The sequence below is a fragment of the Trichosurus vulpecula genome, chromosome 3 (genome assembly GCF_011100635.1).
Source record: "Trichosurus vulpecula isolate mTriVul1 chromosome 3, mTriVul1.pri, whole genome shotgun sequence".
Lineage (NCBI taxonomy): Eukaryota > Metazoa > Chordata > Mammalia > Diprotodontia > Phalangeridae > Trichosurus > Trichosurus vulpecula.
Genome location: NC_050575.1, coordinates 292,233 through 314,148, shown reverse-complemented (window position 1 = coordinate 314,148; position 21,916 = coordinate 292,233). Strand labels below are relative to the sequence as shown.

Genomic DNA, 21,916 nt, shown 5'->3' with positions numbered 1-21,916 from the left:
AAGCTTTAAATCAAGTCCATCATTCTACTAAGTGTGACACAGCCTCTCAAATATGAATTATACGAAGTATTATGATTCCATAAATATTTGAGAATCAGGAGAAACTTGTTTTAGTTCTGCCTGTGCCACTAAATTATGTGACCTTGTATAAGTCACAGACTCTGTGAAGTTTATTCACATGTACACTTGGACAGAGGAGAAGACATTTAAATAACTGTTCTCTAAGATCAATTCCAGCTCAGTGATTTTATGACATTTATTGACTGTCTAATCACATATTGCTAATATCCATCTCGATTTAGTCTTCAAAGGATTTTGTTTTATTTTACTATTACTAGAAGGAGTCATTTTATCTTTACAGACTTGAAGGTGAAGCTAATCCTAATTCATTGTCAACAAACTATAAATCAGTGTCATTGCCAGTGAGTTCTCCAAACATAAAGCTAAATCTTACCAGCCCTAAGAGAGGTCAGAAGAGAGAAGAAGGATGGAAAGAAGTTGTACGAAGGTAAAGTCTATTTTTATAATTTAACATTCATAAGTGTTACGGACACTTAAGATTTACATAGTGAATTATTATTTTAAACTGAAATCATGATGCATCCTAAATGTGGCAAAATTGAAATATCGCATGTGCTTTTGTTTTATAAACAGTAAATGTAATAGAAGATAGGTTTGGGGAGTAGCACACAGTACCTTATGAATTGTGTTTATTGCTCACTAAAAAATATTTTGCAGCCAGGGAAGATACAAAATTTAGCTAAATCTCAGCCTTCAAGGACCTTACAGCCTAGTGGAGGGGAAGGATAAGACATTAAACATAGCATTAGAGAATTATTTTTTTTTTGTAAACTTTTTGTAGTCTTAAAGCAAAGTTGTTCCCTAGCAAGAGGGATCAAGGTAGTCTTCTTGGAGATATAACGTTTGATTTGGTCTTGAAAGGAATTCATCAACTAAATAAATGGAGGGAGAGCATTTCAGACATAGAAATAATCTGAGCCATGTTTGCTCTGAGTGTATGTAAATAGGAAAAATATGAGACAAGGTGGAGGGAGTAACAACTGGTTATGAAGAGAGATAGAGGATGATAGCCAGGTCATGTAGAAGGGTTAGGTGATGGTTATTTCTTAGAATCAGAGAGACTTAAGCATGATTTGAGGCCTTTGGAGAGGAGCTGGTTGTGACAGGGTTGAAGATATCTGGAAGAAGATGGAATGAAAGGTAGAACAAGGTCATGGGGAGATGCAAGAAAATTAATGCTTTTTCACTGGGATCAAAGGCTCAACTTTGTCATGTACTACCTAGGTGTTGGGAATGCAAAGTCCAAAAAAACCCAGAGAAACAAGAGCAGGAGTAGAAACAGATGGGGGCCAAGGCCAGCCACATAAAGGCCTGGCTGAAGCCAAGAGGAATAACATGTGGGTGGCAGATGCTTGGGGCTCTGATCACAGACTCAGGAGATGACAGGTGACAAACAGGGGCTGGGGACAAACATGTAGTACCTGAAGATGGACGAAAGACATGCTCTCATCGGATTTGGCTTAAGAAAGGAATAACAGACAAACTCATTTGGGTATCTTACGCTACAGGAAGGTAGGGGGCAAGGGGGATAAGGTGGAGAGATGATAGAAAGGAGGGCAGATTGGGGGAAGAGGTAGTCAAAAGCAAACACTTTTGAAAAGGGACAGGGTCAAAGGAGAAAATTGAATAAAGGGGGGACAGGATAGGGTGGAGGCAAATAAAGTTAGTCTTTCACAACATGACTATTATGGAAGTGTTTTACATAATGATACATGTATAACCTATATCAAATTGCTTGCCTTCTCAAGGAGGGTGGGTGGGGAGGGGAGAAGGGAGAGAATTTGGAACTCAAAGTTGTAAAAACAAATGTTAAAAAAATTGCTTTTACACACCACTGGGAAATAAGATATACAGGCAGTGGAGTATAGAAATCTATCTTGCCCTACAAGAAAGTAAGGGGAAAGAGGGGACAAGGGTGGGGGAGTGGGGTGACAGAAGGGAGGGCAGACTGGGGAAAGGGAGCAATCAGAATACATGGCCACCTTGGAGTTGGGGGGAGGGTAGAGATTGGGAGAAAATTTGTAACTCAAAATCTTGCAGAAATGAATGTTGAAAACTAAAAATAAATTTAAAAAATTAAAAATAAAAGATGGACGAAAAACAGACAGATGGGTGGGCAGAGTAGGGCAAAGGTCTCCTCTCTCAGTGCTGGAGGGCTCAAGCCAACATACCCTCTCCCCACTAGCCCCCATCCCACCATGACAGCAGTGATATTCTCTCCACACGTTGATCCTTCTGCTTTCATTTGGAGGGTTTTTTTTTAGGGGGGTTTGGCTGGTGGTTTTTTTGGTGAAGGTGCAGGAGGCCATGCTGAGCTAAAGGACAGGGTTGGAAGAAAGAAAGAGAACACAGTAGTGTACAGTAAAGTCAATAGGTGTTTTTTGGAATACGGATTTCTTTCACAATTCTTTATACGAAGTCAAATTTGTGTAATGGGAATTTACAGAAAGTGAGAACTGTATGTAATGAAAAAAAGATAGGAGTGAAGGAAGAACAGCACTTTCCGAACTCCAAACTATGTTAAAAAGTAGCAATCAACACAACCATTTGGCTCTGTTAAAAAAGAAATAGAAAAGTGGATCAATGGAACAGACTAGACAAGGAAGAATAGAAATGATTCAACTCAACGATCCAATGTTATCAGTAAAGCGAGAAGTGCAACTTACCTAAAAAAGAATTCCCTGTTTGGGAAAACTAGAAAGCGGGGTGGCAGAAATTAAGCTCAGCCCAACATCTTATGTTGTATTCTACTATAAATTCAAAGTGGATAGATGATCGGAATGTTAAAGATAATACCATTAAAAGAGAAGCAAATCATATGCTTTTCGCAGCTACAGGTAGGGAATGCCATGACCAGACGAGGATAAAATAGAGGATTTCTGCTACGTGAAATGGAAAAACTATTGCGCAAACAAACACATTTAGGATAAAGTATTCCTATGTTGCTGGGAAAGAAATCTTTTTATCAAAGAGTTCTGATAAGAGTCTAACCGAGATACAGACAGACAACTCAAAGAAATAAGACCAAAAGCTATTCCCCAACTGAGAAATGCTCAAAAACTAAGACTGATAGTTCTCAAAAGAATTACAGACTTTAACAGTTATATGATAGAATACTGTAATAATCACGAATAGTAATCCACAAACTTTTAAAGCAGACTTGTATTTCTGTGCACATATCAGAACACAAACAGAAGATTCTATGTGAAACCATGAAGCTTCTCTTCACCCTGCTTGCTCAAGTATATGAATTATGTTACTTGTCTTCCTCCTTCTGAAATTCCTTATGTTCTCATCCATGCGTTTTTTAAAAAATATTACAACAGCGGTTTTTCATTTGTTTGTTTTTGCATCACCATTGCTAACACCCCCACATCTTTCTCCTGGCATTCATGGAGAGAAAGGAAGAGGGGAGGGACCCTAGAGTAGTAAAGCAAAATGAATCCTTACAGTGCCCATGTACAAAGAATCATTTCTCAACATCTTGTGATCATCACCTTTAGGAAGTGAATAATATTCTTCATCATTTGTTGACAGATATTAGCTAAATATTTCTATTGTGCCTCACACTATGCTAGCTGGATGGGATACAAGGGGATACAAGTTCAAAGAACCAAACAATCTGTACTCATAATGAGCTTACATCCAACAAGGGAGACCAGTACATATAAAAATATATACAACGTAGCTCTAGATCCCTCAGGTATGTGGGCCACAGGTAGTGCAGGCCTGTTCAAGAGTTAATAAGTGCATACACAAGGTTTTGAAGAGAGGGCATTTGGCAAGCTTTCAACAAGCATTTATTAAGTGCTTATTTTGTACCGGGAACTATGCTAAGTGCTGGAGATACAAATACAAGCAAAAAGAAAGTCCCTGCCTTCAAGGAGCTTTTATAGAATAATGAGAGGACAGCACACAAAAAGGAACGGAAAATCATGGGGGAGGGAATGTGGGAGGACTAAAGGTACTTGAGTTGAAACAAGGTATTGAATTCCAAAAAGACCGAAGAGAGGGGAAAAATGAAGGTTATTGGGCCCCAAGCCCCTCCCCAAAATGGAATTTCCAGAAAGAACTCACAGTGGAAGAAGAGACCAGTAATTGGACGGAGTGGGGGGCACAGGGGGATGTTCCAGGGTGAAAAGACAACATCACTGGATGTCTGTTCCAGGGTGAGGAAGCCCTGGAACTGAGGGAGGTTTCAGGGTGAGAAGGCCACTGAGAACATACTTTTAAATTTTGACAGAAACACAGCTAGAAAGAGGGGGATTAGGAAAAATTTCATTCAGAAGACTTAAGGGGTGGGGTGGGGAGACTGAGGTAGAAGTAAGGATAGGAAGAGAGAGAAATAGGAAGGATCCCTTCCAGGCATGGAGGACAGCCAGTGCAAAAAGCACTGAGGGAATATGAAGGGTCTTAAGTGAAAAGCAGAAAGAAGACTTCTAGATTGCATAGTGCAGGAGGGAGAGCGATGTGCACTGAGGCTGAAAGAGTGGTTGGGCCAGATTGTGTAAGACTTTAAAAACTGAAAGAGGGGATTTTGTTTTATTCCAGAGGTAATAGAAAACCACTAGGGTTGCTTGCATAGTAGAGTCACATGATCCTGAACTTAAGGAATAACACTTTGCCAGCAGGGGAATGGATGAGAGATGAAGCAGGAAGATCCAGTTAGGCTGTTGGGATAACCTAGGCAAGAAGCGACGAGGGACTGAACTAAGGTAGCTGTGGGAGTGGAGAAGAGGAAGGGACTATAGTAGGTTTTATGAAACAGAATAACTTAATTCTATAGAGGGTGAAGGAAGGTGGAAATGTCAGGATAATGCTGATGACACCTGAGCTATAGGGAGAATGGTGTTACTTTCAACAAAAATAGGGAAGTATGGAAGAGGGAAGAGTTTAAGGGAGACAAAAGACTTGTTGAACATAAGACGTTTCTGGGACATCCAGTTTGAAGTTTCCAGTAAGCATTTGGTATCCAGGACTAAAGTTTGGTAGAGATGAGGCTGACTAGGTAGATCTAGGAGTCATCTTCAGAGAAATGATAGTTAACCCCATGGGGGCTGATGATGTCACTAAGACAAAAAGTATAGAAAGAGAAGAGAAGGTCAAGAACATAAAGAGTATCTTGGAGGAGAAGGGTAGTCAACAGTGTCATACAGCAGATGGGTTGAGAAGAAAAGACGATCAGATTTGGCAATTATAGGAGATCATTAGGAACTTTGAAGAGAGCCGTTTCAGGTGAATTCTGAGGTTGGAAGCCAAATTGCAAAGAGTTAAGGAGCGAGAAGAGAGAATGTGGACGTAGTAAGAGTAGACATGTTTTTCAAGGAGTTTGGCTGAGATAGCCTAGTTGGGGGCGGGGGGGGGCGGAATTTTAAGAATGGGGAAGATTTGGGCATGTTTGAAGAAAATAGCAAAAAGTTAAAGATTCAAAAGGGGGTGAGATGATGGAGGATGCATTCTGCTGAAGAAAATGAAGTGATAAGATCCAAGGGTACCTGTAAAGGACACGTCAAAGACTAGGGAAAAGGATGGCGTCTAGGGTTTTTGAGGTAGAGAATAGGAGGAGAATGGCCAAATCAAGTGGCTTCGATTTTTTCAGTACATTAAGAGTCAAGGTCCTCTGGCAAGAGAGAAAGGGAATGGATGAAATATGAAGGACTTGAATAGGCAAGCGTTTTAAATACCTTCTTTGAGAAATCAAATAAGGTAGTTAACTAGGGGGGAATAAAAGGACTACCTTGCTCCAGTATGAGGACCCACAGTGTAAGGTGGATAACATGAATTTGCAGTGTACCAAGTCAGCACAGTTATGGGACTTCCTCCATTCATCATTGAATGAGAAGAGTGAAGGAGGAGGTGAGTTATGGGAGTGATCTAGGGCTGAGGTTTAGCAAGTAAAGAGCAGCAATAGGACAGGCAGAAGTGTGGGGCACAGAGAACAATGCACCTCATTGTACCACAGGGTACATTGGAAACGGCTATTCGGTTGAGGTTGGTAAGGAAGAGAGTGAAATTAGAGCAGACATAAACAATCTGAAAAAGTGCTGAGGGATATAGGTACAAGAGAGATAAAACACAGGGAGAAGTAGAATGGTAGGAGGTTTCAGTCAGATAGGGGAATGTAGAGTTTTTAATTAGGCAAGTGGAACACTTGTAGGTAACGGCAAGATCTCATATATAACCATCTCTTGGTGTAGCTGAGGTTGATTAAAAATGAGGTAGCATCTGTGTAGGTATTAAAGTTCCCTAGTGTAAGGGCAGAATTTGGGAAAGAGAGGAAGATGGTGAGCTAGGTGCTGAACTCCTTGAGAAAGGAGGTAAAATCACCTGGAAGTTAGTGTACTTAAAGCTACCATAATTTTGACAAGGTAGAAATTTTAATTGTGTGGACGTCAGAATAGGAAAGGTTACTGATAATAAGAAATGAAAATCAGAATAACCTTGAGTTTTCCCTTGCCAGCAAACTGGCAAAGGTGATGAGAGGGCAGGAATGATCCTTGTTGGAGGTGTGTGGAGAAACAGTCACCACTAATGCACCGTTGCTGGAACTATGAATTCATACAACCATTATGGAAAGCAGTTTGGAATTAGGCAAAGAAAGTGACTGAAATGTCCATACCCTTTATCTCAGAAGGAGTTCATTGACAAAAATAAAGGCTTTATGTCAGATTATTTACGTCAGCACTTAGAGTTAAATTGTGGTACATTAATGTAAATGGACTATTTTATGGTTTTGCTGCATGAAACAGTGCACATGATGAATACGGAGAAGCAGGAGAAGACTACCATGAACTGATGCAAAGTGAAGTAGCAGAGCCAAGAAAAGAACGCAGTGGCAGAAACAATGTAAATGAAAAGAGCAGCAAGCGCAGAACAATCAAAGCTGCATGTTGCCAAGTCGTAAAGAATACCAATAGCTAACGTATATATAGCCCTTTAAGGCTCGCAAAGTGCTTTACGTAACCCTGTGAGGTGGGCGCTATTATTATCCCCATCTTACAGGTGAGACTGAGACTGGGAGAGGTTAAGTGTCACAGGGGTCAGTGCTGGGGTCACACACCTAGTGAGTGTTTGATGCCTGACTCCAAGTCCAGCACTGTATCCACTGTGCTAGCTAGATGCCTCAAGAACAGGCATGACCCCAAAGAAGAGATGGGAGAAGGCACCTCCCCCTGCTCCTTTGTAGAGGTCAGAATCCATGGGTGTGCAACATTGCATGTGGCGTCGGAATTTTTTGATGCATTGATCAGTTTTCCTGATTTTTTTGTCTTTTTCTTTTAAAAAGATGATTTGTCATAAGGGATGACTGGGAGGGAGGAGAGAAATGGATGCAGTGGGAAATCTGGGTGATATAAAACCAAAATATGTCAATAAAAATCTGTTTTTTAAAAAGTTAGGAAGGGGTGCTGTGCTTTTCTGCTCTTTCAGTTTCCAGGGATAATTAAGTATTCCTATAAAAAAGCTGAAATATGTCAGTGTAAAAACCGTGAAGAAACAGGATCTGAAGAGGAAGAGGGAATCCTGACTTATGCCATGAAATTAGAGTGTGGAAGAATGTAATGCAGTGGAAAAAGGGAAAGTGGAAAACCGCTGAACATTTACTTCATAGTATCATATAGATTTATATAGTCTGAAGGAAGTTAAGTGACTTGCCCATGTCACAGAGTTAATAGGTATCTTAGGTATCTTAGGCAAAAATTCAGCTCAAGTCTTCCTGACTACAAGTTCAGTGCTCTATCTATCCATTGCGCCACCTCAGTGCCTCTCAGGAACGTCTTATAGAAAATGAAGGAGCTTCTTGTCCTCTAAGGAATAATGATGTGGATCCATAGGTGGTGTTAATTAAAGGCCATCCAGTAAGGGTGATAAGTAGTGCTGTTTTGTGACTCCCTGTGGAGAAAATCCTGAGATACCTCTTTGACAATCTGGTAACAAGAGCAGTCTGCTGTTTTCGCGAAGCATGCGTCCAAGACGTGACAGAGAAGTTCTCAAGGCTTTTCAGACTGTATTGCCATTGTCTGCCTCTGGTGACTCACTCGGGTACAAATGATATTGCGGGAAGAAATAACTTGAATACAGATGATAGTTCTATCACTTCCATCAGTTATGTCACAGGCTTCAGAAAAGAGAAGATTGCTGTGTAAACACCTAGTTTAATCTTGTCAACAAGCATTTATTAATCACTCAGCATACAATGCCAGGCACTATTTAGGTTAAACTGGTATCTGAAAATGAGATTGGACTTCTGAATCTTGGCTTTTAAAAATAGCAATGACAGAGTGCTGGCAAGGGATGAAGTACACCTGACAAGGGTTGATCATGTTATATTTTACTGGAGTTTTGCTAACTTAACCTAAAAGTCTTAAAGCAAAAGGAATAAAGAGGGGAAAAAAATGATCTACATATGCCTACAAAGCCATACCATGGGAATGTAATACTGGTAGAGTAGCAAGGGGGATACTTGGGATTTTATAGGAGACAGACCCAAGAATGGAGCCAGTAATAAAACACAGCCTCTGATAGCTATACATAAATATATAAAGTCTGCGTAGTAAGCAAGATGAGCTACAGGGCCTAATACAAGAAAAGAAATTTGGTATCATGGACAAAGAAAGGCCCCCTGTGCCCTGAAGTATTTGTACTAGCACATTCTATAGTTAACAAAGAACTGGAAACAAAGTAGAGGTTCTTAGACTGGAGGCATGGCTAGACAATTTGTGGTGCAAAAAGAATGTAATGATTCCTATAGGTACTTAAAAAAAAAAGCATGGAAGACTTACATGAACTGATGCAACAGGAAGTAAGCAGAACCAGAAAAAATATATTCACAATAACTACAACATAAATTAAAGGAACAGCAGCAATAATACGACGATAGAAACATATGAGGTTAGTGACCCGCAATTGAAGAAATGCTTGAAGGGGTCTTCATTGAAAAAAGTTTAAGAAGCCCTGGTCTAGTCCATCAATCCAAATCTAATCGTTTGAAATTTTAATGTTAATAAACCTGACATCTGGGTTCAAAAAGTCTGCTTCTTACAAGATTAGGGAAGTGGAGATTTTATGGGACAACTAACTCAATGTGAATTAATAGCATGGTATGGCAGACAAGCTAATGCACCTTGGGCTGCATTGAGAGGCATGGTGTCCAGAATGAGGGAAGTTCTAGTCCTTCCTCACCCTGCCTTAATCAGAGAACATTTAAGAGTGTAGTGTTCAGTTCACGATGCCACATTTTATGAGGAATATTGATAAGCTAGAGAGCATCCAGAGAATAGTGAACGACTGTTCAAGATCTTACCCGAAAAAGTTGAGGATGTTGGATGTTTAGCCTGGAGAGGAGAAGACTTAGAGGAAACAATTCCAAGTATTTGATTGGTAATCACATGTCACTTGTTCTACTTGGCTTCAGGGCAGAACGTGGAGAGTGAAACTTAGGTTTCCTTTGAAGTAACATTTCCTAACAAACCTACCGATGGATAGCTGGCTTTGGTGTACCTGCGCTTACTTATTCTCTTAAGTGCCCTAGGCAACTTTTAAAGACCTTACAATTTGCCGAAAAGGTGCAGATCTGAATCTGAATTGTTATTAAAGGACTTCCAAGAAACCCCTGGACTTCACCTGCCTTCTAAAACAAACAAAAAAGATAAAACAAAACTCTCCAAAGTGGAATATTAGTTGCCTCAGGAGGTAGGATGTTCTGCTATCGCTGGAGCTCTTCAAGCATAGCCTCCTATGACTGCTTTTTTTGAAAAAGCCTCATGATGTGGGAGGATTATTATTCAGATGTGTATTGGGACTAGCTGGCTTTGAGGTTCCTTCCAACTCTTTAGAGTCTCACTGATTCCGTGGTTATGATTTCTTTGGGTGCGTTGGAGTCAATCAGATAACAAAATTTTTCATTGTAATCTTAAGTCCCATTTTTAAAAGGTTTATCATTTAGGAATTCACCTTCATTATTTGATAAATGAGCCCTGTATGACTAGATACAAATCTGTTAAAATGAGCTATTGTAAGTTCATTAGTGTGTTTGAAATGAAAACAAGATATATTAAAAATGTGATGGCTTCTAGTTGATTTGTGATCTCTGTCGCATAGGTCAAAGAAACTGTCTGTCCCTGCTTCAGTTGTGTCCAGGATAATGGGAAGAGGTGGATGCAACATCACTGCAATACAAGATGTCACTGGTGCACACATTGATGTGGATAAACAGAAAGATAAGAATGGTGAAAGAATGATCACAATAAGGTAATTATGAAAAAGATTACTAACTAACTGTGGCAGGGGAGGGGAGGGTGCTTTACACAGGGTGAGGGGTTTTTTTGTTTGACTGGGAGAGTTACAACTAATAATGAACTTCCTTTAATGAGTAACTTTTCCTGTTTATTTTGTCTTTAAATTTTCAGAGGTGGCACAGAGTCGACAAGGTATGCAGTTCAGCTTATTAATGCTCTTATTCAAGATCCTGCTAAGGAACTAGAAGATTTAATTCCTAAAAATCACATCAGAACACCTGCCAGCACCAAATCAATTCATGCAAATTTTTCATCTGGAGTGGGTACTACAGCTGCTTCAAACAAAAATGCATTTCCATTGGGTGCTCCAGCTCTTGTAACTTCACAGGCAACAACACTGTCTACGTTCCAGCCCCCCAATAAACTGAATAAGAACGTTCCAGCAAACGTACGTTCTTCTTTCCCAGTTTCTCTTCCTTTAGCTTATTCCCATCCTCATTTTGCTTTGTTGGCTGCCCAAACTATGCAACAGATCCGGCATCCTCGCTTACCTATGGCCCAGTTTGGAGGAACCTTTTCACCCTCTCCTAATACTTGGGGACCATTCCCAGTGAGACCAGTTAACCCTGGAAGCACCAATAGTTCTCCAAAGCATAACAGCGCAGGTCGCCTGCCTAACCAAAATGGAAATATTTTACAGTCAGAGTCTGCTGGACTATCTGCTGCCAGTTGTCCTATCACTGTGTCTTCTGTAGTTGCTACCAACCAACCTCTATGTGTTCCTAATAGCCGGACTCCTTCATCAGTCAGAAAGCAGTTATTTGCCTGTGTTCCTAAGACAAGTACCATGGCAACAGTGATCTCTACTGTGACAAGTACCTGTAGTTCTCTGCCTTCCGTTTCCTCTGCATCTGTCAACAGTGGACAAGTTCCCACAGCATTTCTGCCCTCTAGTGCTCCACAAACACAACTTTCTGCACATAAAACAGACTCTTTCTCTGCTATATCAGCCCCCAAAGAGAAGGTGACCACGCAAGACCAGCCTGTGGGAAACCCGTGTACCCCATCTTCAGTTGCAAATAATTGTATCTCTGCCAGCAACAACCCAGGAGCCCTAGAAACCCGCTCTGCTAGTAGTCCTGCTCCTCTCAGTAACACACAGGAGGAGGTACTGCCAGCAAACATATCTGATTTAAGTCCTATGTCATTGCCTTTTGCATCTAACTCAGAGCCTGCTCCATTAAGCTTAGCCTCTCCTAGGTCAGTTGCTGCTGATAATCAGGACACCAATAATTTACCTCAGTTAGCTGTACCAGCACCCCGAGTTTCTCACCGAATGCAGCCTAGAGGTTCTTTTTATTCAGTGGTACCCAATGCAACTGTACACCAGGATCCGCAGTCTATTTTTGTTACAAATCCAGTTCCTTTAACACCACCTCAAGGTCCACCAGCTGCAGTGCAGCTATCCTCAGCCATGAGCATTATGAACGGTTCTCAGATGCACATTAACCCAGCAAATAAATCTTTGCCACCTACATTTGGTCCAGCCACACTCTTCAATCACTTTAGTAGTCTTTTTGATAGTAACCAGGTGCCAGCTAACCAGGGTTGGGGAGACTGCCCACTGTCTTCTCGAGCTGCCACAGATCCGTCTTTCACTGTTCAGTCAACTTTCCTGGGCAACTCTGTTCTTGGACACTTAGAAAATGTGCATCCTGATAACTCCAAGGCACCTGGATTCAGACCACCTTCCCAGCGAGTTTCTACTAGTCCAGTTGGTAAGTTACTAGCAGCTAAATCATCTCTGTTCAGCCTTTGTCAGTCAGCTCATATTCCTCTTCAGAGGTTCCCAAACTTATTTGGCTTAAAAAAAAATTATTCAGTATCACGCCCCCCCACCCCCACCCTGAAATCTACTTCCTTGAATCCTTTAACAGTTTTTTGATTGGGTGGTTTTGTTTTTTTTTTTTAATTTCTGTCATTTCAAACTACCGCTGCCCTCCTACCCCATCATTCTAGCACCCCCCAGGGGGCAGCATCACATACTTTAGGAACCTGTGCATAGATGGTATGTTTTTCCTGACTCTTTAGCAGCGAATTGTGCCCTGTTGCCAGATATTTCCCTGCGGTTGTATAAAATGACAGTTTTGATAAAGGGCTTACTAACATGTTAGGGAAAATTCACAGCTTGCAAACATTTTCCATAGTCTCTGAAAAATTGTACTTGGATAAAAAAATGTAAGTTGTGATTTTAGAAACAGGTTAAAAGCATTCTTTCTTAGTTCCTACTCCTGTTTGAAATTCATTGTTCATTTATTTTTGTTGTCATTGAGTCCTCGTAATCCCTTTTGGGGGCTTTTCTTGGCAAAGATATCGGATGCTGGAGAGATGCTGGAGTGGTTTGCCTTTTCCTTCTCCAGTCCATTTTACAGATGAGAAAAATGAGGCAAACAGCGCTAAGTGACTTACCCCAGGATCACACAGCTAGTATCTGAGACTGAATTTGAATTCAGGTCTTTCTCTCTCCAGGCCCCTTGCTTTATCCGCTGAGCCACCTAGCTGCTCCTGTTCATTCGTACATTTGTTGTTGTTTTTGTTTTTGTTTTTTTTTGAGGAGGGAAGGCAGGGCAATTGGGGTTAAGTGACTTGTCCAAGGTCACAACTAGTAAGTGTGTCAAGTGTCTGAGGCTGGATTTGAACTCAGGTCCTCCTGACTCCAGGGTTGGTGCTCTACTCACTGTGCCATCTTAGCTGCCCCTGTACATTTTTTTTAAAAGACTTAATATGGTTGATTGTTGTTTCCATGGACTTAGAAACCAACTGTTGAATTCACTACATGAAAGAATTGGGTGAATTATAAACGTGTCAATTTTGAACTTATTTTGGGAAACTTAGTATGTTTATCGGACTCACAATGAAGTACGTGCTGTAGAAATGAGAATGGCACTTTGGGGCTGTACTGTGCTGAAAAATAATTGTAGTTGGTGATTGTAATTTGGAATTGAAATCGTTGGGGAAAAAACAATTAGAGGCCTTAACAATGGTATTTTTCTACCATTTGCTACCCCTGTACTGATTGGCTGTATTGTTTAAACTGTGTCTGTGTATGGCCTTAGACACTTACTTAAAACTGTGCGACCTAGGGCAAGTCATTTAAGGCCATTGCCTCCAAAAGAAAAGAAAACTAAAGTGGCCTGTTTGGGTGGGGTTTTTTTGTTTTTTGTTTTTTTGGTAATTTACAGGTTTGTCACAAGCTACGTTTTCTTGAAATGAACATAAGCTATTTCATTTTTCAAGCCTTTTTACCCATTCCCCAGTAGGTCTCCCACAATAGGTAATAAAATGTTAGAAAGCCAAAATTCACCCCAGGAAACTTTTAGGAGAAAGATTTTGAATCTGTTTATAACTTGTTAATTTTATTGTAACAAGTAATATATTCCGTATCTATTTGGTTCCTCAACTCCTCAGGAACACTAGTAGTCTTAGTACTCATTTCTCATGGAACACATTTCTGTTGGATGGAAGTAAAGAACTATTCTCTTAAAATTTTCTTCAAAACATAACCATTCCATCAAGTAATGATACGGATGCTGTCTAGTCACAAGTTCTCCTGTGCTGGCCTTAGGCTCATAACATCTTAGACCTAGAGATGAAAATATGTCGGAGACCATCTAGAGGCCAGCTGTCTCTCCAACTCTCTTGTTTTTATAGATGCAGAATCTGAGGCCCAAGGAAATGAAGTGACTTGCTCATGGTCACACAAGTAGTAAGCATCAGAGGCAGGATTTGAACCTAGGTCTTGACACCAGAGCCAGTGATCTTTCTATTGTACTATTCTGCCCCCCATGACCTCCACCACACTTTCCCTTTCAGTGAAAGTTATGAAATTAATCTAGACAGTTATCTCATTCTTAAACAATCATTCTTTCCTGACGTGTTTCAATACGCTTCATCATGGGCTACTAACATGCCACAGCCAGTGTTTTGGTGTTAACTGTGTATTTTTTGTTTTTTATGTACAACCTTAACTGACCCTTTGGAAGCACAGAAATCTGTATATAGTGGGTTTTTAATAAGTACTTACTGAATTGAAGGGTTTTTAGCCAGTTCAAGGAAGCGCTTCCCTTCCATATCATTTCTTTGTTTGTAAATCTTTGGATTAACAGCAGGAACTCTTTGTCTCTTCCTTTTCTAAAAGAAAATTAAGGCTTTGGATTTGAAAATCTCAACTAAATGTATATCTTGGCCATGCTTTCCTTTCAGGATTACCATCCATTGATCCATCTGGCAGCTCCCCATCTTCTTCTTCAGCTCCTCTGACAAGTTTTTCCAACATACAAGGGACACGGGTTTTTCTACAAGGGCCAGCACCTGTTGGGACTCCGAGTTTCAACAGACAACATTTTTCACCCCATCCTTGGACAAGTGCTTCAAATTCATGTAGGAATTTTGGGGAAATGATTATGAAAGTTTCTTAAGTTCCTATTTCAGAGAGTTTTTCTAGATTTAAGAAACCATGAGGCTCACCAGCACCCAAAGTTATATTACAACGCTTTTGATAATCTTCGGTCACTGTGGTTTTTTATTGATAACGTAAGCAGTATGGAAAATGGTCAGACTATCTGGTCGTGATAGGGGGAATCTAGAATGCTTACCACCAGTAAGGCTGAGACTGATTGATCATTCTCTCTCAGGAATTCTATCTTGTATTAAGTTTGGGACTAAATATGGTGAGCCTCCTAGAATTGGGGGTGGGGTGATGCTGCCAGGTTGCCTAAGAAAGAAACTGAGCCAAGTCAAAAATGGAGCAGGCAAAAGGCTCCCTTGCTAATCATAGTGAGATTGGGCCTGTAAGCAGCCATTGTGCTTCTAGTCTGGGTGAGATAGGGTGACCTAGTCTTTAAAAATAAAAAAAATGCTCAAACTAGTCCTCAAATCTTGAAATACTTTTATTGACTTTGTGCTGAGTAGAACAGGAATTGGAAGTACTTTTACAAAGGACCCTTTGCATTGCACTACTATTGAATAATTTGTTTAATTTGATCAGAAGCTAAAAATTGTTAGATTGCCCTGATCTTTGTGTTTTTTTTACATTTAGGAAAGTTGCATAAATTCGATTTTTTTTCTTACTCATCGATAAAGACTATTATGATTAAATCCCCACAAATATAATGAATCATAAGATGGTCAGTGATTCAATTGCCATTTTCAATAGTGCAAAAACTTAACCCCAGAAAAATGACCGTCTTGTTACAGTTCAGTAACCAAGCAGTCAGTTGAAACTTGTAGCACTTTTCTAACATTTATCCTTGTTTTTAAAATGTAATCATTTTCAGTCCTTATAATCTAGGGCAAAGATGAGTCTTGCTCTGAAAGTAGCGGTAAATATATATTACCTTTCTTTTCTGACTTCATCTGAGCAGCCTAGGAAACTTTTAAGCCATAATTTTTAATATTCATTGAGTTCTATTCAGAATTATATATAATCTAAAACTAATTATTTACCGAATCTTGGTTTCAGAACCTAATTTTTCACCTTCAGTACTTAGTCAGTTTCATCAATGTGTTTACCCACCACCAGCACAAATCCTTTCCATACCTTTAGCTTTATTTGTTGTTGTGGCAAAGAAGATTGATAACCTTTTTGATAATGTACCTTCCCCTTATTTAACATGCTAAATTGTCATAGAATACAATCCATTACTGGGTACTATACCCATAAAGATTTTTATAGCTTGAATTCCTTTAGCATACTGAACCTTCAAAAACCCAGTTCATATCTCCTTCACAGTACAACATCAGACTAGGCCTTTGGTGGAAGAATTCTCCAGCCAGGTTTCTCAGATACTTACCATGACTAGTTTTGATATGTAATAAAACAATAGAGAAATATTTTGCCACCAGGTGACTCTCCTATTCCATCTGTTTCCTCGGGATCATCTTCACCCCTTTCAGCTACTTCTGCACCACCAACATTGGGCCAGCCAAAAGGAGGCAACCCCACTCAGGATAGAAAGGTACCTCCCCCGATTGGAACAGAGAGACTTGCTCGGATTCGACAGGGAGGTTCTGTTACACCAACACCTTTGGGAACTAATTTCACAGCACCTGTTGGACATAGTGGTATCTGGTCCTTTGGCGTCAATAGTGTGTCAGGTAAGATTGTCCTGCCTTCCATAGAGGGAACAGCTCAAGTAGGGCTTTTAAAGCAAGAAATTCTTGTGATGATAGAGGTTTTATAGCTATCAAATTTACAGCTGTGCCTTAAGTCTGAAATGTTGCTTAGGGTGAGTATTGTAAGCATAATGCATAGCAACTAGAAACGATTAAAAATATATTTCCTTTTCCCTTGAGTTTTTCTAGCTCAGGTAGTAGCACCCTTGGAACCCCTAAGAAGACCAGTCTGTGTCACTGAAGACATCCTTTGAGGAGGCGTCATGGCAGTTACTAGAAAGTGTTTGTTATTCAGAAAAGTTTTCTCACTTAGCATACTAGTCAAGCTGCTGACATAGACCAGGAGTTCTTTTTTCCAAGAAAAGTCTCTGTTCAAATTAAGTAACACATAGCTCACTTATGATTCTTTCCAGAAGGCCTTTCTGGTTGGTCACAGCCTGTGATGGGGAATCATCCACTGCATCAGCAGCTCTCAGACCCAGGCACCTTCTCCCAGCACCAGCCAATGGAAAGAGATGATTCGGGAATGGTGGCTCCCTCTAACATTTTCCATCAGCCTATGGCAAGCAGTTTTGTGGATTTTTCTAAAGTAAGGATATAAAATTTCCTGAATGTGGAGTTGTCCATGTAGACCTTTTTGAAAATCTTAGCAAGGTTAAGGGTAATTTTTTGTGTTTTTTGAGATTAAATATCCCTTTCTCTGGAGTCTGCATAAAGTCAAGTATTTGCTGGTCATTTTGCTTCATTTAGTAAGTGTGCTGTGTCTTTCAAAACACCAGGAGGCTTAAATAAAAGCTAGTTGACTGTGTTACTGTATTCTGTAGGAAAGGATCCAGGATTATGATAAAGAATACAGTCTTGAAACCAGATTCTGGCTCTGCCGCTCACTCTCTGTGTGACCTTAGCTAAATCAAGTTAGCCTTTCGGCACCATTTTCCTTTACCTGTAAATGAGGTTGGTCTAAATGATACTGAAGGTCCTCTCTAATTCTAATTCTATGATCTTTTGACCTTAAATTTAAATAGCTTTTTTCAAGTTTACAAAGTATTTTTTCTATAGTAATCCTATGAGATAGATTATGCATATTTCAGGTGATGCATTTATTTTGACTTTCAATAGGGCTTATGTTTTTTCTCTCCTCTTCCCAGGAGTACTATTTATACATGTTATTTGGTGCAGAGAGCAACTGCTTCTACCACATATAGAGTCTTTGGACTGTTGTATTCTTTGTTTGAAAAGGATTTCAGGGGCATAATCTGATTATTTGTAATTACTTTATGATTATAGATATTTGCTTTCTGCTTTGTAGGGTCTGCCAATTTCCATGTATGGAGGTACCATAATACCTTCACATCCCCAGCTTGCTGATGGTCCAGGTGGCCCTCTGTTTAATGGACTTCATAACCCAGATCCTGCTTGGAACCCTATGATAAAAGTTGTCCAGAACTCAACAGAATGTACTGATGCTCAGCAGGTAAAAGATATTTAACTCTTGCTCTTAATTTTCAGATTTTTTTCACATTCACTTTTGACTGTAAATACAAATCCTTAGCACCAAAAATAATTTCTGTCATCTTGCTATTTTAGTATCAGTCTACTTTTACTGCGCTTTAATGTCATATGGAAATAATTGCCATTAAATTTGTATTTTGTTTTGTTCATGTGCACCATTCCTAATTGGAAGTTACGATTTTTCCCCCTTTTCAGATTTGGCCTGGCACGTGGGCGCCTCATATTGGAAACATGCATCTCAAATATGTCAACTAAGTGAGAAGGTCTTTTCTCTTTAGCCTTGTTTGGGAAACCTATGACCTTGGAAGAACCCCGGGGGATGTTTTTTAATGTGCCTAACTAAGCAATTTTCTGTGTGGGCTTTAACAATGGAAATTTGATTGCCCATTGTGTAGGAACAAATTGATTCTCCTATCCAACTGATTCTGTTCTCCAGTTAGTTTAGCCATTTTGAACGTAAAATCAGATGAACCTAGTGCTTTTGGCTAAACAGTACTGAATGCTCCTTGTCTGCAGAAAAGAGAACTAGATGATTACATGATTTCAACCTTTTAGGGTGGTAAATACATGTATAATTGTTTACATACTTAAAAGGAAAAAAAAGTTGAGTAAATTTCATGTCGTATAGTGGCTCTACTTTATGTAGCCTGTATTAATGTGAAATATTTACCTGAATATTCAATAAAAAGATGAACAGTATTTGGAAGTTGGTTGTGGTCCTTTCATTGTTTGCATATTGTATATTTACTGCTGCCTGAGTGATTTCACTGTCACTTGGAACTAGTTGAGAAATCCTCTAAAGATCACTCAGCAGCTATACTTTGGAATCTGAAAAGGGAGAGGTCTTTCTTAACTAGTTTTTCAACCTGTTTTACTCAGTAAACCTAATCAGTATTTGTGAGCCATACATATCATGGCCTTTTCATTGAGTGAAAGCACAAACCCTGGCAATGGAGCTTTATCAGGCATTGGTACAGTCATCAGAAAAAGAGCAGGATTTTGAGTCAGATGACGTTGAATATTTGTTTAGATTGATTTTTCTGACATGGGAGGAAGGACACAGGACTGGGGAAAGCTCATACAAATTTTGTAAGGCACTCTATAAAGTGCAAGTATTTAGCGAGTTGAACTATGGACGTATTAGTGCCCCTTTCCTCAAGAGTGAAAAGTGTTGTCTGTAACTAGCAAAGCAAAGGTAATGCCAAGAATCTGATGCAACAGTATGGGAAAACACTGAAGTACTAAATAATACAATTGTGTGCCCATGTTTAGATGCAAGTGAATTTTCTGCTTCTATAGAGAATTTATAAAAATAGAGTACCAGAAAGTGATTTGGGACTTAGAGAGAAGTCACACTTAGGTCAACACGACTGGAGGGGAAGAAGGGGGAAAGGAACAGCAGAAAATAAGATAGGGCTGGAGGAAATTCAATTTCAAGAGATCGTGATCCTTTAAAAGATTCCCTTGTGCCCTGTGAATCCTAAAACTTGGGGACCAAAATTTGGTTGATCTATGCGGCTTTGCTCTGCCCTAGCTCTAAAACGCTTTGAGTCTGAAGACACAGCCATACTTCATACCATACAAAATTAAAAGCATATGTTCAATGTCAAACATGCCTCTTTTCTGCGCTGGAACACTATGGATATTCCAGCCATTAGGCTGAGCTTTTTACTGGACTTTGAAGCCAACTGTTATTTTTTTTTCCAGTTCCCTTTTCAGTAATTTTTTGGTTAGAGCAGTCATTCCCAGATTTCTTTAGCTGACAAGCTTTTTGGAGCTCATGATGTGGTAATACCTATTATCTGTAAACCTTGCTGCTACTTGCCACTTTAAAAAAGCGCCTCACTAGAATTACTGAACAGAGTTATGCAGCGTCAGATGAGAAAACTAGTGAGGAGAGTAACATGGCTGAATTACATGCGCTGGTCATAAAGGTGATCCAGCATATATAGTGTTACAAGAAGCTGTTTGGTAGGCTGGCTGACACACTTTCCTGCCTCTTAGGTTGTAATTAGGGGAGAGTTTTGAGAGAAAGGATCTTTACAAGGGCTCAGCTTCTTTTATCAGGACTACCTGTTTTGCTGTTGAATCTAGTACCCAGTTTAAACCAACCACTCCCACCCACCCCCCACAACACTACTACCATCGGCCTGCCTCTCCTACTCTTCTTTTTACTAACTTTAACATTGTACAAAAATAAACTCATAATTTTTCTTGATATGCAGATATACTGTTGTCAGTTGTCCCTTCTTGATAGCACATCGGGGATGAGTGTATATAGTTATAGAATTAATAGTGAAATAGTTTGATAATTAGTATTTCCTTTTAGTTATGCCTTAAAGGAAAAGGTTATTGTGGGGCAGGGCATGAGATGGAAATTTGGATGAAAATACCATATGCTTACTGGAAATACTTTAGGCAATTTAAAAATCTATTCCATTACAATAAAAGTTCATTACGAGGAAGGCATTTTATATTAAAGATTTTCCCCACTTATTTAAAACAAAATAAAATTCCATCACAAAAGAATTGCGAGTTTGTAGCAAGACACTTAATGTCTACTATCTATGGTGCATTGGTTGCCTTTTTGTAAAGTGGTCTTTCTTTTAGTGCTGGTACAAGTATAAAGTGGACACCAGCACTCAGCGAAGCAAATGGGAGAAGGAAAAAGTAATAAGGGGGTGCTACAAACTAAAGGTTAAGAAATTTCATAGCCCACAGAAGCTCTTTCACTTTATTCATCTGTTCACTCACGTCACCTGCTTCCACCACTACCACTCCTTCCTGGGTAAATCAGTGAGAAACTTCAGCAGTGCTACATGCCAGGGACTATTCCCAGTCAGGGCCAGCTTGGAAAACGGAGGGGCCAGTCATTCCATAGTTCCCATCCAAACAGAATTAAGTGGGTGTGCTTAGTGATGGCGACCTTACTTCACTCTGTTAAGACCTTTGGACTGCGTTGTTATGCTAAGGCAGCAAAACGCTTGATACTCTAGTTCTTAAACTCCTCCTAGGCCCCTTCCATCATGAAAAAATACAGCTATAACGTGGTTCCCCAATAGACACTGTCTGGGGTTAAGTTACTGTTATTGCTAATAGTCCATCTAACTACTTGTGGCCTGCCCAAAGACATAGTCGCTACCAATTTTCTTCCCTTAATCACTCCTAAGGGGATTTGGTCCAGAGAAGATGATTTTTTTTTAAGTGAGCAGCCAAGAAAATTTATCTAACAACCTCTTAGATTATGTGAAAACTAAATGTTTCCCCTGTGGGGAGTGGGAGAGAAGAGGAATTGTTTGGAAACACTTCAAAATCATTCCTCTTTAGTGATGGAAAAGGGGATTTTTCACTAAATGATGTTGCATATTCACAGAACTTTTATTTCCGTCAACACTTCTTAAGAAAATTTTCTGTTTTGCTACAGAGGGAGGAAACACTTTCTCTCAGACCTATACCCAACTGTTTTTCTTTGTTACCCTGGTCAGAGTTAGAGGAGAAGGAAGTGGATTGTATTGGAAAATGACCAAAGTATACAAAAAAGAGGCATGAAAAACTTTTTAGATAATAAATTTTGAGGGGTGGAGGCGATAACGTTGAAGAAACTGATCTGGAACTGAGGCTACTACTGCGACATCAGCTCCTTCCTTTGACCCTTGCGGTTCTTCAGCCACAGGAGAAGGAGGGATAGGACAGATGGTGAGGACTGAGGTCACTTGTACCCTTGTCAAAATCCTCTGCTGTCTTTAAAATAAAAGGACTCATGGGGAAAACCAAAGCGCTTTAAGAGATGTCAGGAAAGCGGACATTTCACCTCCACCATCATCATGAGAGAAGCCTCTGTACTCTTATGTATACGGGTGGCAATGAGTTTATCAGGTTGCGCTTTTTCCTGACGTCACTGAACTGAGGGAATT

General features: G+C 39.8%; 1 protein-coding gene across 7 annotated transcripts in view; it reads left to right on the top strand.

The window, feature by feature from the left end:
- Positions 1 to 18,708, top strand: part of LOC118843675 (ankyrin repeat and KH domain-containing protein 1) — a 119,253-nt gene extending 100,545 nt beyond the window's left edge. For 5 of the 7 annotated variants that reach the window (XM_036751418.1, XM_036751417.1, XM_036751415.1 and 2 more), the window contains 8 exons: positions 362 to 508; positions 10,180 to 10,329; positions 10,488 to 12,094; positions 14,580 to 14,756; positions 16,221 to 16,472; positions 16,904 to 17,079; positions 17,800 to 17,964; positions 18,198 to 18,708. In XM_036751418.1, coding sequence (XP_036607313.1) covers positions 362 to 508; positions 10,180 to 10,329; positions 10,488 to 12,094; positions 14,580 to 14,756; positions 16,221 to 16,472; positions 16,904 to 17,079; positions 17,800 to 17,964; positions 18,198 to 18,257 — 2,734 coding nt within the window. In that variant the 3' untranslated portion in view covers positions 18,258 to 18,708. The remainder of the gene's footprint in view (positions 1 to 361; positions 509 to 10,179; positions 10,330 to 10,487; positions 12,095 to 14,579; positions 14,757 to 16,220; positions 16,473 to 16,903; positions 17,080 to 17,799; positions 17,965 to 18,197) is intronic. The other 2 variants (XM_036751419.1, XM_036751416.1) reach the window with 1 other exon arrangement.
- Positions 18,709 to 21,916: the final 3,208 nt, after the last annotated feature.